The 17,137-nt window shown below is 50.0% G+C and overlaps 4 protein-coding genes across 4 annotated transcripts; 2 read left to right on the top strand and 2 right to left on the bottom strand.

The window, feature by feature from the left end:
• Positions 1-837: 837 nt before the first annotated feature.
• On the bottom strand, positions 838-2,192 carry BDP81DRAFT_462469 (uncharacterized protein; the record flags this gene model as incomplete). Its single annotated transcript, XM_060593904.1, has 6 exons — positions 838-1,056; positions 1,091-1,628; positions 1,680-1,824; positions 1,887-1,952; positions 1,990-2,070; positions 2,162-2,192. The coding sequence occupies 6 exons, from the start codon at positions 2,190-2,192 to the stop codon at positions 838-840; spliced, it is 1,080 nt and encodes a 359-aa protein (XP_060443267.1).
• Positions 2,193-11,232: 9,040 nt separating this feature from the next.
• BDP81DRAFT_451191 (uncharacterized protein) lies at positions 11,233-12,749 on the top strand (the record flags this gene model as incomplete). Its single annotated transcript, XM_060592604.1, has 8 exons — positions 11,233-11,346; positions 11,415-11,453; positions 11,498-11,587; positions 11,651-11,892; positions 11,974-12,071; positions 12,189-12,203; positions 12,275-12,472; positions 12,697-12,749. The coding sequence occupies 8 exons, from the start codon at positions 11,233-11,235 to the stop codon at positions 12,747-12,749; spliced, it is 849 nt and encodes a 282-aa protein (XP_060443266.1).
• A 35-nt stretch (positions 12,750-12,784) lies between these two features.
• Positions 12,785-14,145, bottom strand: BDP81DRAFT_377806 (pectate lyase). The gene is made up of 2 exons (XM_060586783.1): positions 13,220-14,145; positions 12,785-13,158 (listed from the first exon to the last, which is right to left on the bottom strand). Exons 1-2 carry the CDS (start codon positions 14,025-14,027, stop codon positions 12,986-12,988), a joined length of 981 nt encoding a protein of 326 aa, XP_060443265.1. The 5' UTR covers positions 14,028-14,145; the 3' UTR covers positions 12,785-12,985.
• Positions 14,146-14,150: 5 nt separating this feature from the next.
• BDP81DRAFT_50965 (uncharacterized protein) lies at positions 14,151-14,876 on the top strand. Its single transcript, XM_060595724.1, has one exon. It carries the CDS (start codon positions 14,252-14,254, stop codon positions 14,702-14,704), a length of 453 nt encoding a protein of 150 aa, XP_060443264.1. The 5' UTR covers positions 14,151-14,251; the 3' UTR covers positions 14,705-14,876.
• The last annotated feature ends 2,261 nt before the right edge of the window (positions 14,877-17,137 follow it).

The raw sequence follows: 17,137 nt of genomic DNA, 5'->3' as shown, positions 1-17,137 counted from the left end.
CCCTACCGGGAGTTGGCCGACATCCTGATTATGGCGCGGGGGTCTACCCAAAGAAAGGGATGCGGGTGGGGCGCGTGGCTGGCATGAGGGTGTGGTGTGTCCAGACTCGATGAGTTTGGCTCAAGCCGGCCTAAAGTCGTATGAAAATTGAGTTGTGCCGATGCCAGCTTGATCTAGGGTGGAAAATAGAGCTGGCAGCTGAGTCTTCCAAAAGATTTCAAGTGATAATAGCGGAGTACCCGCTGCAGTTGTCCCTTGTCTGCGCCGTTGACCGGCAGGCCAATAATGACGTGCTTAATGGTCTCAATGGTGTTAGATGTGAGAGCCCGCGTAATCAAGCCATTGGTCTTACCTTATGATAACAACCCACACCCCGCGCCCCAAGCAAAACCACTTCCGTCTTTTATGTTCTCATTCTGAATTAGTTGAGTCTTCTACTATGCAGCGGAGACACCTTTCCGCAGGATAAAATCAAAAATGACCAGGACTAACTACCTCTAAGAGTGATAGTCGGGTCGATATCTCAACTGAGCTTGGGCAAACAACATTCATCAATGAATACGTGTCAGTGCGATTTTCGTCTGTAATAGCCGAAATTCTTTGAGACTATTGGATGCAATTGAAGTTGAGATAGCAAACCGAAGACAAAGCCGGAGCCTTTCACCGACGGAGTGGAGACCTCGGCCGAGTACGCATTCCCGTTCCACCGGTCCGGGCCGCCTTGATCGACGTTGAAGCCCGGATGACCTTATGATTCTGAGGAGCTAAAATGGAAAGCTTCGTCATGAGAAGTTTCAAACCTTTCTTAGTGTACCACTCTAACGAGCATGCCACTTTTTAGGCAGAGGGAATCACCTTTGCCTCTCTCAACCCATCCAAAACCCCCTTCAAGTTGTCCCAACTATCCTTGTAATCAGTCCATCCGAGCTTGCGCGCCCTGCTCATGCTCTGTACGACATTATAATCTCTTCCCCACGCAAAGCCCGCGAATGCCCAGGAAGCCTTTTCAAGAGCACTGGCATCCAGACCATGCTTCTCAGCCATGGCCTTCCAGACCTGTTGGACCTCTTCTTGTCTTGGCCCATTTCACCAGGTCAATTCTTTGGCGGATGTAACTTTGCGGCAAATTACATGTACCCTCCAGCCCAGCAGTTTTGGCTGCAACTGAGAGAGGAGGCTGGGCTTGCAAGGCTTTCTCTGAAGCCAACGGCGCGGGCCTGGAGAACTGATCGGCTGGGACGGACAATCCAAAGTCTCGAGCGACCTTGGGCCAGAGGTTCATCCATGACTCGGCATCGCCGTTGACGGTGTTGAACGCCTGGTTCGCGGCTTTGGGCTCAAGAGCTGCCCAGTTGCAGAACTGAGCATGGAGTCCGGCATCAGTGAACATGGTGACGTTGGAGTAGAACTCCTCAGCTCCTGGAAAAACGAGCTCGTTGCCAAGCTCCTTGGAGACAGCAGCATATATACCAATCGCGATGGCCAAGTTCATGAAGTTGCCCTTGGCAAAACCGAAGACTTCACCAGAATAGGTTACCACCCACTCGACGCTGTTCCGCCGAGCAAAGTCCTGCAGGATGCGCTGCTGGCGGTAGTCAAAGTTGGGAAGGAACAGTGGTTCTGGAAGCCTTGACACGGGTTAGCGGGGAGAGAGCCATGGACTTAGAGGCCGGGTTTACCAGGGATCAGTTTCTTCCATGGGAATCTTGACACAACCGAGATGGACTCCGTAGTTTTTGGCCCCAGTAACTAGGATAAATCGCTTGATCTTGGTGGCACAGCCATTGATCTCGAGAGCCTTGCAAAATGCTGCCAGCATGTCGCCTAATCTGGTTTAGCGGCGTGGTCTCATACCTAGGTACTTAGTAGACAGGATCGCAGCTCACCATTGACTCTTGTCGCTTCCACTTCGTCATCCTTCTGCATATAAGCAGCGAAGAAGACGTAGTCAGCTTCAAATGTTGAACACGAGCCCCAAATGCGTCTGACCTGGACGTGATAGGGCATAGATCTGGTCCCATCTATCGCCACATTTCGAAAGCTCCTTGAAGATTTCTTGTCCGAGAATACCTGATCCGGTACATGACAATAATCAGAGAAGCTGATCTCGGATACGAGAGAAAATGGAGGGAAACTGACGTGGGGATGGGAAGTTACTCACCTGTCGCACCAGTGACAATTGCGGAAGGCATCTTTTATGGTGATAGCAAGGCAGACGACTAAGTAGTGAGGTCGGTGGGTTGGAACAAGGGAGATTTAATAGACTTCGTGTGGAGGAAGAAGGTGATTGTATATTATTTCATCTTCGCAAACGATTGATGATGCTTCCAGGCCAACTTATATCTGTAACTCCTCAGCTGGACTCCAATGACAAAATATTAACCAGATCGTGCCCGCCAAAGTCCATTAGAAACAAGCGGCAATGTTCCGGTGACGATCTTAGGGCGCAAAGTTTCTCTCCTTGCTTCTTCAAATGCCGACAAAGCCTTGAACCCCGATGTATGCTCTCGAAGGAATGCAGGATTACAAACCAATCAGAGTTCAGACATGGTCGTGGTATGAATATGATATTAGTGATCAGTTTTGCCCTTTTGCTAACGCCGAAGGTTATCTTACGTCACAGTGCTAGAGAGAAGGAAGGCCTACCTTATCCTTCACGCCGTTACTTTACGGCCTGGATTGCCTTCCGATGATTCGGCAGGCGGGGTTGAGCTCGGTAAATACCTAGTATACAAAGCAAAAGGTCAATAACATTAGTTGAAGCTGGGTGGCGGAAGTTGTTTTGACCTTATTGCAGAACACTTAAGTTGCTACATCCTGGCTTGACTCGCTAAATATTAAAGATGATAGTGTAAAGGATGCTGTTGCTAAAGTCGCTAAGGGTCGAGTGAGCACTGCGGACGGCGACGGCGTGCTACAGTAGCTGCTTATGTACTAGATCTTGGACGGGGTCTTCTGGAATAATCCCACGTTACAGAAGTAATAAGTGTTTAGGCTCGTCCTAGATAGCTAATAGGTTATGCCCTAATGGCTTTATAGGCCGTAGATAATTTCTATATATATTCTTTATTATAATCCTCGAGGGTCTTTAGTTATTACGTGACCTCTTACTTGCTTATTATAGCGAGAGTCTTATTGCTAGCGGGCGCCTTAGGGTACTATCCTGTTACGAGCTGGACAAGGCAACCAACTGTGGCACAAAGCAAAAGCTTCGATAATGATGACTCCGGCATCATTGTCCCTTGTTCTGCATTATATAGCTACGCGCCCACAGTGACAAGTTGCGGCGGGCGTAACATATCCTATATTTTCCTTACTATCTTAATAGGTAAGTGTTACGACCCAACATGAAGACCAGGGCGTGCCCCGCTGACGCCTAGCGGCTACGGCGCATCATATATGCAGGACGGGACGGAACATTGGGGAAACCCCAGGAACGGAAGAACTATGGTACAAGTCACGTGATGATAAGAGATATGATAAGGGATAAGGATATGTTGGATATGCGACATATCCAACCGAGTCAAGGATATGTTGGATATTCGACATATCCAACCGAATCAAGGATATGTTGGATATTCGGCATATCCAACATATCCAGACAAAGTGGACTGTACAGCACTGTTCAGTTAGGATCGGACTTGTATATAAGGATGGACTCGAGCTGGGCTCTAGGACAGACTTTCCATAGCTCTTCAGCAATTAACTTCGTATCAGGATTAACATCCGCTTTCAGCTACTACCTTGACAAGACTACGATTGATCACCGAAGCCTTACCTGCCCTTACGATTGACAGACATAGTTTCCTTGAAACTATTCCACGACTACGATTACTGTTACCAGTTCCGCAGCCTCAACTTCTGCAAACTACCCCTACGACTAGCTGGCCGTAACACTTTAATTGCTCCTGTTCAGTAAGTTGACCCTACGAAACTCACTAACAGTAAGAACGACGATGTCTTCCCAAGCCACCCCGTCCACTTCCAACGACTCCAAGGGTAAGGCCCCTATGCCCGCCAAAACCGTGGACGAAGAAATGAAGGACGTCGAAGACTCGGAAGAAGAACTTGACTTCACTCGTAAGGTCTATGAAAACCTACAGAAGAAGATCAAGAAGAACGACTCCGACATCGCCATAATGCAACAGATGTTCAATGACGCTATGGAGCGACTTGAGAACAAGACCAAGGAAGCGGACTACCTTACGGAGAAGGTCAATACTCCCCACGGTACCGCTAACATCATCGCTACGCCGCATGACGGACGAGAGAAGCTCAGGCTCAACTCACCTCAAGCCTTTGACGGAACCCCAGGACAACTGAAGGGATTCCTCACGCAAGTCAGAGCCTACCAACGCTTCCACGGAATGAACTTTAAGGACGAAGCCGAGAAGGTCATCCATGCCGCCTCCTTTTTAAAGGGAAAAGCCCTCGCATGGTTCGAACCACATCTTACCGACTTTATGATAACCAACGACTGGGACACTCTCAAGCCAGAGACCCAAGGTATCTTCGAAGGACTGCACGGATTCGAAAGTGCACTTCTGTCTCTGTTCCAAGAACCAGACGAGGAACGACAACACGAGAGAGAACTCTCCAACCTTCGACAGAAGGGATCAGCCTCGCATTATGCTGCAGATTTCAGACGAATCTGCGCTCGACTTAACTACTCCGACAACGCTAAGATCTTCATGTTCTATGAAGGGCTCAAGGAGGAAGTCAAGGACGAACTGTCTCGACAAGACAGACCCAACGACTTCTTGAAATATGTCGAACTAGCGATCAAGCTTGACAATCGACTTTACGAACGACAAAGGGAAAGGAAACAAGTCCCGCAAACAAACACTGGGAAACGCTATCAACCGCGCTTCCAAGGACAGAACCGCCCTAGAAACAACCATTGGCAGAACCGACAAACCACGGCCTATGGACACCATAGTGGACCGATGGACCTCAGCATGGCCAAACGAGAACAACCGTACCAGAAGGAAGTCTTCAGGTGCTACAACTGCGACAAGCCAGGACACATGTCCCGCAACTGTCAACAACCCAGAAGGATCCAGCAGCGACCTGTGCCCGAGAAACAGATCAGGATCGCTACCAAGGAAATTCCGCATAAGCAACTCTCTTGGACAGCATGCTACGACGACAACTGCCTTACCCATCAAGACAGTAAGGAAAACACGGGATGGTACCCTAAGGAGCCCGCCAGCATCAAGACCCTCGCTATGACAAGCAGGCAAGAGGTCACGCAACGACCGAAGACCCTCGAGGATCATAACAAGGAATGCATTCAGACATTGTCCACGACCTACGAAGCCGTCAGGACACAACCCAGCAGCCATCCGAGACGAGCTCAAACACTCGCAGCAGTCGGAGGAAGACTCCAGAAAAGAATGACTGCGAAGGACAAGAAATCCCTACTTCAACTAGAAGAAGAGATCCCAGCCAGGGAAATACGAATTCCCACCAAGTCCATCTACATGATGCGACAAACCCCGAACAACAAGTTCCAACGCAAGGTCCTCGGGCAGCTCGAAGACCTCGACCGCGAACACAGAATCGAAATCATCAAGGGAAAGAACCTCGATTTCGGAATGGACGAGAACGGAAAAATCGACTTCCGAACAGATAGCCAAGAACCGACCTTCGGCTCTAGCTCACACACACTCGACGAAGGTGAAAATTCACCTTACGATTCGGACGAACCTCGTGACGTCGCTCGCGACGTGCTCAGACGGAGATCGATCACAAGGCACCGCCTAGCGTTGACGACACCAGTTCTGAAGAGGATCTCGACGAACCCCGATGCAAATATATTAATCCAAACTTTCCTATGCAATGCTTGAACAGCGAATACGTAGAATGGGACGACTGCAGACACGACCAGTGCCAGATCCACTACGTACCCAAGGCAAAGGCCTGGAGAGAACATCAAGAACGAATCGAACAAGACGTCAGACTGAGGAACAGAATGACAAAAAACTAGAAACGCCAATCGACAAGAGACACCGAAAGGCGGAGAGCAAGGACAAGCGCCTATGCTCAACAACATGTCTCAACGACGAACATCTGAGAGTGAGACTCCAGATAAACGGACACGATATGCGCGCGATTATCGACAGCGGCGCTCAACGAACCTTCATATCACCAAAGATAGTGAACAAGTTAGACCTTCCATGGGTACAGAAGGAAGAACCTTATACCCTACAGAATGTAGAAGGAGAAAGAGTTGGGTATGACGAAGGACTTGTCACTCGCGAGACCGTACACCTCACGACACACGTCAACAATCATCCAGAACAACTCCAGTACGACATCACGGAGATCGGAGACATCGACGTCATCCTAGGAATCTCGTGGTTACGAAAGCACAATCCACGGATAGATTGGGTGAATGGCCACATCCAATGGACAGATTCAGTCACTGAACGACCTAAGAAACAGGGTTCAAACGAGTCTTACGCAACACCTGACGAACAGACGAAATACATTGCCTACGTCAGACACGTAGAGCCTACCAGGTCGTTAGCACCCGGCACGGACGATCAAGGATCGAACCCACTCCAGACTATACCCGAGGGTACCGGAAGTACAGCAAACTGTTCGTTTCCAAGGAAGGAACAGGACTGCCAGAACACAGCAGCTGGGACATGGAGATCGAACTCAAAGAAGGAATGCAACCAAAGTTCTACCCACTGTACCCTATGAACCAACAAGAGCAGGAAGAGCTTAACGAATATATCGACGAAAAGCTCGCAAAAGGGCACATTAGACCCTCATCATCACCCGCTGGAGCACCACTCTTTTTCGTCCCGAAGAAGGGGAAGAAGAAACTGAGACCTGTAATCGACTACAGAGGACTCAACGCAATTACTAGAAAGAATTGCTACCCCCTACCCCTCATCACAGAGCTTAGAGATCTATTACACGGAGCCCAATGGTTCACCAAGATAGATCTCAAGGAAGCATTCAACCAGATTCGAATCAAGGAAGGAGACGAATGGAAAACAGCATTCCGAACCCGCAGAGGACTCTTCGAGTACCTCGTCATGCCCTTTGGACTCACCAATGCACCCGCCACGTTCCAGACAATGGCAAACCATGTCCTCAGAGAATATGTAGACATCTTCGTTGTCGTCTACATCGACGACGTCCTCATATTCTCCCCGAATATAGACATACATAAGGAACACGTCCATAAGGTATTCCAGAAACTACAGGACGCGAAACTCTTCGCTGAACCTGACAAATGCGAATTCCATACGCAACGAGTCGACTTCCTCGGATACACGATCACACCCGGAGAAATCCACATGCAAGAATCGAAGGTAGAAGCAGTCAAGGACTGGCCTACACCTCAGAACGTCAAGAACGTTCAAGAATTCTTAGGATTCGTCAATTTCTATCGACGATTCCTCAAAGACTATGCCAGCATAGTTAGACCTCTCAACAACCTGACACGAAAGGATACGCCATTTGTATGGGACGACAAATGCGAAGAAGCATTCGTCAAAGTCAAGAACATGGTGGTTTCCGAACCAACCACTATGATCCCAGATCCAAGGACACCATTCGAAGTTGAGACCGATGCCTCAGACTTCGCCATGGGAGCGGTCCTAGGACAACGAGACGAGCAAGGAAAACTTCACCCTTGCGCATTCTACTCCAAAGCATTCCACGGAGCAGAATTGAATTGGCAAATCCACGACAAGGAACTGATGGCCATAATCGAAGCCTTTCGAGAATGGAAGCCACAGTTATCAGGAACCAAGCATGAAGTCACGGTCTACACAGACCACAAGAATCTTGCAAACTTCACAACGAACAAGAACCTAAATAAACGACAAGTTAGATGGAGCGAATTCCTCTCCGAATTCAACTTCCGAATCATCTACAGAAAAGGTTCAGAGAATAGCAGAGCCGACGCTCTCAGCAGAAGACCTGACCACGAAGTCAAGGTCCCCGAGGAAACACTGGTTATCCTCAAACACGACGACGATGGCAACCTTGTACCTACTACGAAGCTCCTTACGATAGCTAGGAAGGTCAATACCAGCCCGACTGGAAGAATGACCCCTGAGCTCATCATGGAAATTCATAGTGCTAAGGCACATGGTCACCAAGGCGTCACAAAGACATGGAAACGAATTCGACAACATTACGACAAGTCTGCCACGCGAGCAGAAGTCGCCGAAGCAATCAAGGATTGCGACATCTGTAAGAAAAGCAAGAACAGCCCCCATAAGCCCTATGGAGAGCTGCAACCGCTTCCGATACCACCCGAAGCATGGCACTCAATCTCATGGGACTTTATCGTCAAACTACCAAAGTCCAGAGAGCCACTCACGAACGTACTGTACGACAGTATCTTGGTTATCGTCGATCGACTTACCAAGTTCGCCTACTTCGTACCATACAAAGAAGCAAGCAATACAGAGGAACTAGCATATACCTTCCTCAAGACTATTGTTGCCAACCACGGTCTACCCAAGGAAATTGTCTCTGACAGAGATAAGCTGTTCACCGCTAAGTTTTGGAGATCCCTGATCTCGCAACTCGGTGCAGACCATAAGCTGTCAACCTCTTTCCACCCGCAGACCGACGGACAGACAGAAAGGATTAATCAAATCCTCGAAACATACCTTCGTTGTTATGTGAACTACGACCAGAATAATTGGGTATCGCTACTACCAATGGCCCAATTCGCATATAATAGCGCAGTTGGCGAGAGCACGAGAGAATCCCCGTTCTATCTTAACTATGGATTCCAGCCAACAGCGTACGGAGAAGCACGACAGGGACCACAGGCCGTGAAAGCCGTGGCCGACGTGACGAAACTCAGAGAGCTCCAGAAGAAGGCTTCTCAGGACCTCGAATTTGTACGGCAGCGTATGAAGAAAAACGCCGACAGATCAAGGATTGGAGGACCAACCTTAGAAGAGGGGGATAGCGCCTATCTCCTTCGACGCAACATCAAAACGAAACGACCAAGCGACAAATTGGACTATAAAAAGCTTGGACCCTTTGAGATCATCAAGAAAGTCTCACCAGTCAATTACGAATCGAGACTACCAGACACAATGAAGTGTCACCCGGTATTCCACATCTCACTCCTCGAGCCAGCACCACGAGGCTCGCACACGAACGATTACATCGTTGTGGAATCAAATCAACCAGAGTATGAAGTCGAACGAATCATCGACCACAGAGTCAGGAACGAGACACGAGAATTCTTGATTAAATGGAAAAACTACGGACACGAGGAAAATACATGGGAACCCATTACGAATCTCCAGAACTCCCGGCAACTCCTCGAGGACTACCGGAAGTCGGCACTAACGAACCCGAATCCAATAAACCAAACTCAGCCAACAAGGACGGAGACAAAACGACGTCGGGATAAACCGTATCCCACTCCCCGATAAAGTCCGCAGGAAGACGATCGGAACCAGCGGAAGGAGGACGCACCCCCTCTTGTCGATGCTGCTCCGCCACCGCCTCCTCCTTTTCGACACGCTCCAACTCCTCCACACTGTCGATACCACGACGCACCGCGCGCATCATTTTTTCAAACCACACCTTCTTTTGCTTTCGAAGACGCTCCACCTTAGCATCTAAAGTACGGCGCTGCTCTTCGGCCTGCTCTAGAGCATCCTCTAGCTTCTGGTGTTGATCACCAATTCGACGAAGCTGTTGAGAAGATAAACCCTAGAGATCGCAATAAGACTTCCCACCGCGTACGCATTCAGCGCACCGAGAAGAATCAGAAAGCGAAGCCTCACACGAGGAAAAACCCCGAATCTCGCAGGAAGAACAAACAGGCATGATGGTCCGATTGCCTAAGATGAGACTTAAAAGAGAATTCCGTTGTTCAGTCTTCTTTGCAGGACGAACTTCAGGCGACGATACGGCCTTTCGTTTTTGAACGTAACCTGACATTACGAGTCAATATGAACAAAGAAGCAAGCTTGCAGATTCCCCAACCTGGGAACAACTACTTACTTATATTGGCCTTGAGGACAAGACCTTTGAGGGGAGAGCTGATGTTACGACCCAACATGAAGACCAGGGCGTGCCCCGCTGACGCCTAGCGGCTACGGCGCATCATATATGCAGGACGGGACGGAACATTGGGGAAACCCCAGGAACGGAAGAACTATGGTACAAGTCACGTGATGATAAGAGATATGATAAGGGATAAGGATATGTTGGATATGCGACATATCCAACCGAGTCAAGGATATGTTGGATATTCGACATATCCAACCGAATCAAGGATATGTTGGATATTCGGCATATCCAACATATCCAGACAAAGTGGACTGTACAGCACTGTTCAGTTAGGATCGGACTTGTATATAAGGATGGACTCGAGCTGGGCTCTAGGACAGACTTTCCATAGCTCTTCAGCAATTAACTTCGTATCAGGATTAACATCCGCTTTCAGCTACTACCTTGACAAGACTACGATTGATCACCGAAGCCTTACCTGCCCTTACGATTGACAGACATAGTTTCCTTGAAACTATTCCACGACTACGATTACTGTTACCAGTTCCGCAGCCTCAACTTCTGCAAACTACCCCTACGACTAGCTGGCCGTAACAGTAAGGTAGTTATCGTCATAATATACTATTTAAGAGAGTTATTTATAAGGAATTTCCTTAGTAGCGATTCTAATCTGTTTCTTAGGAATAGGCCGTTATTAAATTCTCTTAAGTAGTCAGTAATTACGGGACATATATCCTAGTTTATTATAATTAAAGTACCTAAAGATTTCCTTCTAGTATAGTTGTTCCAGTGCAGTCTTTCACATGCTCCTTCGCAGGTTATTTAGGGGAGGCAACTCATTGAGAACTATAATTGAAGCTTATTATCGCCTTTTACATCCTCTGTTTCCCCTCCTCCCACCTCCTGTTGAAGTTGAGCAGGTCTCGTCCTCGGATACGGATCTATCTTCATCCCCTCTCATCCTGGCACTTCAGGCTCTTTTGATCCACGTAGATCAGGAAGACGCGGGACTTGAATCTAACGAGGAAAATCTTCAAGCCCGAAGTAGCGAGTCATCTTCACTTGGAGATTATTGAGACTGCTGCATCAGGTGTTTTCCTAGTACAACCGATTCGGGCCTCGAGCTTTCACCCAAACGTTCCGATAAAAGCCGAAGCACCCTTGGCATGTTGCGCGTTAAGTCTATACCGATACCTCCACTGTGGAAACTTCCAAAAGATGGCGGCCCTTGCCAACAAAGGGCTCAATCTTTCGAAACGGATGTTGAAAAGTCACAACGCGTCGGACCTCGGTCAATTCTCAGAGTCCATGCATAGGGCAACGTGGATGAGCGTAAGTTTTTGGGATAGCAAACAACTTCCTTTGGCATGCAAGACTGAAATTGAGTTCGTCAAATCTAGTATCTTTGCCGATGCAACGCCTCGATTGTGAGCTGTGCGGTAAGTGATCATACTGCCCAACAGCTCTGGGTCAACTTGTAAAGGCTGACTTCCAGTCCCGCCAGCCATTCGACGAGCCTATCGATAGCAGCAGTTTCAAGACACCGTACCCTTCCAGTGGAGAGGTGTCAGAGGTAAGCTTGGCCTACAATCACTACTGGGTAGATTTCTTTAGTTCTCTGACCTAATAACCATAGTTATGGGCACAATACATCCGAGCCGAAGAAAGCCTTGTTGCGGCCACTTTGACGCTTGCAGAATTACTCAAAGGGTTTAATTCTGAGGCTACCGCGTCGTCTTCCAACCGGAACATTGGAGCTCAGTTGAATCAACCCAGCTTGGGCCAACCTCAGGCGCCGGAGTTACTAGCGACGGTGGATAATCCTGAGTCCAAACTTGTCATTTGCCTTCGCATCACAACTCGAGCTAGGCTGATGAGGTATGTTTGATCGGAACTAGGAAGAGACACTCAGTACGTCGGACTGACTAATAGACACAGCGCACGTATCAAGCTACACAGGTATCGTGCCTTTATGGACCATCCCCAGATACTAAGGTTTGAATCGATACCCCCTTCGGACACTTCAATTGGCCTGGCACAAGGGCAGGTCATGCATGGTAACAGTGGTATATCTCAGAAGGCTAGCCTGGTGTTTCCTTTCTCAAACAATCATTCGCACGAGATTTGTCTTGAATCTGCTACAGGCATTGCTGCAGAACTCGAAACCCTCGCAGGTATAGGCATTCACAGTAAGTGAAGAGACTTTTGTGTCCGTTTCTTCTCTTACAGAAGACTTATTGACTTTGCTCAGCAACACCAGCGGCATGTTCGGCCAACTTGGCTGGTTTCACCCTGATGATGATATCGCATTTCCAGACCTCGGCGAACGCAGCGGATCATGCCATGTCGTCTTCAGCGATACTCTACGTACAACACAAGTGCAAGACACAGCTGAAGGTAGCGGTAAATGCACTAGACAGATTTTCGAACGCATTCGGCTTCGTAAAGGCTCTCAAAGGTATGGGACTTCCCATGTTTCTACTCACTGTGGTCTGGATCTTTTCCTTACATGCTATGTACTAATTCCTAGAAAAGGTCAGCTTGTGACTGCAGCAGTGGCATGCGATCTTTTTGACACAGATTCAAGCAACTAACAGAGAAGACTTTGAGCATCTCAAGGTCGATCATAATTGCAGACATGGTTTGTGATTCTGTTGGGCTCTATGAACTCCCCTCATTTAGGGTTCACCGCACCACAAGTCACACCATTGCAAATCACGGACAATCCGATTTAAGGCATTGGCAAAGCAACGAGCATGCAGCAGCAGTAGACGATGATAATTGCCCGCAGGGCTTGGGATTTTGGATTCTAGATACACACGCTTTTCTGGAATGTACAAGAATGAAGAATATCTACAAGTAAACAAGCCTACGTTTCGAATGTCCTTTTCACGGAATATAGGGCACGTATGATCTCTCAACTCGGGACAAAAAGCGCCCGGTCAAATCTCGCGATAATTGTTGTTCGCGCTTAGGAGCTCTGGATGTCAGAGGTGGCGTACTTGCAGTAAGTAGAGGGGCCGCTGGAGATCTCGGTGGGCTCGTTGCCGGGGGTGGTGCCCTTGAACTCAGTGCAGACCTCCTTGACGCTCTTGGCGACAATGTTGGTGAAGGTGGCAGTGTCACCGTAGTTGGAGTTGATACCTGTGAGCGACATATTAGCATTGATGTAAACAAGAGAACCAGATCCCAATGAGAAACTTACCAGCAAGGAGCTTTCCAGAGGAGGCGTTGATGTTGTCGAGGATGATGTGACGCTCGTACATGGACTTGCAGTTGCCGCAGCTGCGGTACAGCTTGCCGAAGGTCTCAACGGTGAATCCGCTGACGGAGAGGGTACCGGCACCGTTGTGCTGAAGAACCTTGTCCTCGGCCCCGAAGGCGCCGCCAGAGGTGATGGTGGTGGTCTCGCCGGCATCCTGGTTCTTGATGGTGAAGGCGTCCTCGCAGACGGCAGACCACCAGACGTTTTTGAGAGTGCAGCCACCGTTGCAGTGGACGCCCTCGATCTGGTTGGGTCCGATAATGACGTTGGAGAGCGTAGCGCCCTTCTCGAGGATGAAGACGGCGTCAGAGTCGTCACCTTCAGCCTGGCCAGTGCAGGAGACACCGCGGTCGAAAGCCTTCATGCCACCATCGAAGGAGGCGCCAGCGGCGACAGTCTGGGCGGCCTTGAGGACCGAGGTACCGGAAGAGGCGGGGAGGCCGGCGGCGGCGGTGCCGTTTCTGGCGCGGATTCCGAACTGGCTGTAGGTGCCGTTGCCGGGTGCGCCAGGGGCGGAGGTGATGATGGAGCCGCCGTGACGGGTCTTGGTGGCGTGCTTGGTCTTCTTGGCCGCCTTGGAGGACTTGGTCTTGGTAGGGTTTTCGGCGCGGGCGGCGTGGTGGAGGAAGTCGAAGTAGCCGCGCTCAGCGTGGGCGATGGCGTTGCCCTGAGCGGCGCCGTTGGCCGCGGGGGCGGCGGCGATGCCGAGCACGAGGGTGCTGAGGGCGATGGCGAAAGAGTACTTCATTGTGAATTTGGTTGAATGGGTTGTTGGTGGTGTTGGTGTAAGAGAGGGCGAGGTTGAAGATAGAGAGAGAAAAAGGCTTGTCTACTTGAGAGAATGAAGAAATAGTTCAAGCCTGCTTGAAAGAGTGTAATGAACAAAGAAGTTGGAAAGGTTGATGAGGTGAAAGTAATGAGAACAGAAACAGCTCTTGGCCGGACACCTCGAGGTTACTTATATCAAGTGAGATGTTCGGGGGAGACGAATTCTTTCTGCCCGGGTCCATATCAAAGTCAACCTTGGAGTTACACTACTACCGAACGCCCTCGTGGGCCCAGAGGCTCGTCCAGGCTACTCCGGTAGTGTATTCGAAGAGGCCCAATCCTGCTTCAACCCATGCCAAGACCAGGTGCTCCATCTCCTCCGCAGTGAATACAGCATCAATCAACAAGCGACGCGGAGGAAATGAAAGCGTCGATGCAGGCAGTGAAGATCGCACTAGAGCCACAGAATCCACCAGGTTTCGTAAAGTGGGCTCATGTAGAGCAGAATCTTGTGCTGTTACGCTGTCAACGGCGCCAACGACGTGCGTGTGGGCTTGTCGAGTTTGGGTGGCATTCCATGCTCATGGAGTTGTCATCGGGAGCATCGCAGGAACGGAGCCAACGCCCGAGTTGGGACATGGACTCATCCCAACTTGATTGTCTGCGCGCAGGTCGTTGCCCAAAGAGGGCAGCAGAGACTCGAGTGACAGTCTCTTGTGGCATCGGACAGCTCGACTGGGGACCCCGGGTTCCTGACTAGCCAGGCCCACCCTTTAATTCGATCTTTCTTGGCTGGGAAGCTTGAACACAGACAAATCCCAAGTCTGGAATAAAGTGATCGTCCAGATGCGTGGACTCGAAGAGCCCCTGGCAACTGCTGCTAAGCCACGCGCCCACACCAACATGGAGGCTTCTCGCATTCCTTCTCACCCAAAGTCACCACACACACACCCACACACGGGATTTCTTGCTGCCCACTTCCCCTGTCAGACATCTGGGGGGCCCAACTCCAACATCTCAATGTCGAACTTGCCCCTTGCAGGACGTTTCGAAACAGTCGTGTCCAGCGCCAACTTCTCCAAGGGGGTGACAAGTCAGCCAAGCCAACCACCGCGAAGGCGTCTATCTTGACAACTCCACCATCTCCAGTTTTCCAATGCAGTGCCAAGACTTTCTCAGACGAAAAAACTTCATGATGCCCATAATCCCATATTGCTCTTCCCGTGTCAGGACGCACTGCTGGCGCGGTCGCGCGGGCGAAAGAGCGAGAAAGGAGATGGGCAAGGGCCTTGGCGGGACAGAATGGTCGGTCAATCTACGGAATATTGATGGCGATGACGGTATCCGTACGGATAGAGCAACATGGAGCCTTCCCCTGCTTTTCCATCGCCCGCTGATGTCTGGGCAGGCTATCACCTCGCAGGTCGGTCGCCAAGTACTTTCTGAGTGGTCTCGATGAGTTTTTGTTTGTTCACGTAGCATCAGGCTGGCGCGACGCCGGTCTCTTCGGATCAGACGATATAGAGTCTGCATTATGGAGAATCCCATCTGATATCTGTCTCTGATCGTCAGCCGTACTGGAGATGCATAACAACTTTGTCCTTAGGCTGGCTTCGTATTGAACCGCGGCATTGGTAAATCGTATCATGAAAGCTCGAGAATCAGTGCGTGAGAGAACTATATGTCATCGGATATATGCCAAGGGTGGCCTTGCAAAGACACGCTGCAGGCCAATACCGGTGATGCAGCCGCATATATTGGCCCCTATTATGGGGGGTACGTGATGTGATGGTGAGGCCACAGACCGACTGGACCATTGGGGGGGGGGCGGGCCTGAATCCGTGCGGTCTGCAGAGACGAAAAGAAACCCATTCAAACAGAAAATTCTGAAGCAGCACTCACATTGTAGCTGACAAGGCTGTTGGTACTGATTTTTGGTATGATTATCTTGCCTGCCGGAGGGCGATCGGAGTGTCTCGCCCACCCTTCCGGAGTCCGGACCCTTTGCTGAGCAGAGGGTCATTTACAAGAGACCGGACGTGTGCCGGCCGCTCTGTGCCAGGTGGGGGCCAGCCCAACCTGGTCGACGAATGCTCACGGTTTGCCTCCCGCTTCTGCCACCCAAGGCCGTGGTTTTCTGCCGTGTTTTCTGTTGAGCAGGTTCGGCAGAAGCCTGGTTGTGGCATCCCGCTTGTCGAGGATAAAGATTTTGGGTCGACGTGGTTGCCTCCGCACTGCAACATCAGCCCCCAAATCGTTTTCGGATGCCTAGCAGAATCGAATTCGTCTGATGTGGTGATTCGTGGAATCTCGAATCATCCAAGGGAACGCTGATCACGGAGTGGTCTAGCCTTTGTCAAAGATGTCTTGAACATAGAGCTTTCAATGCCGTCTCGGGGTCACCATGTTGCCACAGCCCAGGATTGCCGCCTTCGTTACTGTTACTGACTAATAGAGGCGGGATAAGGTGCAACATTAATCCTGTGCATCAGGCTTCATGCAACAATTTTTCTGACGGGGTGACGGAGGACCTCCGACACTGTCAAAAAGATTGTATGATTCAGATCTTGAAAGCCGTCACCGTATCTTGACTGTTGTTGACGACTTGTTTGCGCCAGGAAGATTGCGATCACCCTGCAGCTCCCGCGCCCCTGATGCCCCATAGGCCGTGTCGCACTACCCGCCCGAATGTCGCGCGACGAACAAGAATAGAAGCGGTATGGGAAGTTCGGTATCGATCTAATGACGGGATGCTTGGCAGTCTTCTTAGCGGCTCCTCGGATGTTGAAGTTCACCGATTTTGAGCGTGTCGCCGGCTGCAAGGTACGGATTCTCTATCTGATCTATTGCCAATGCATTCCAGGTTCACTCTTTGGGACACTTCGAACCCGTTCATCCTTTCGCAGACGCCAAGTTCAGCAGACTACGCCCGGAGCACATCTCTGCTATCATTGCGTACCTTGGCGCCGAGCCCTTGGAATTCGGAACGAAACATCAGGAGGAAATGGGGGCAGAAGATTCTGTATTTTGCCTGTGCTGCAAAGCTGGCGACTGGGTAACTAGGTTTGCCCTGAGTGCCACTTACCAAAT

This window comes from Colletotrichum phormii, assembly GCF_030913505.1.
Source record: "Colletotrichum phormii strain CBS 102054 chromosome Unknown BDP81scaffold_14, whole genome shotgun sequence".
Lineage (NCBI taxonomy): Eukaryota > Fungi > Ascomycota > Sordariomycetes > Glomerellales > Glomerellaceae > Colletotrichum > Colletotrichum phormii.
Note: the sequence above shows the minus strand (reverse complement) of the source record. Positions and strands in the feature narration are given on the sequence as shown.

Bases quoted from the DNA above. Each gene is read 5' to 3' on its own strand.
- BDP81DRAFT_377806 (XM_060586783.1), bottom strand. From the start codon at position 14,027: ATGAAGTACTCTTTCGCCATCGCCCTCAGCACCCTCGTGCTCGGCATC. The intron at 13,159-13,219 runs GTAAGTTTCTCA...TGTCGCTCACAG, and splicing joins CTCTGGAAAGCTCCTTGCTG to GTATCAACTCCAACTACGGT.
- BDP81DRAFT_50965 (XM_060595724.1), top strand. From the start codon at position 14,252: ATGTTCGGGGGAGACGAATTCTTTCTGCCCGGGTCCATATCAAAGTCA.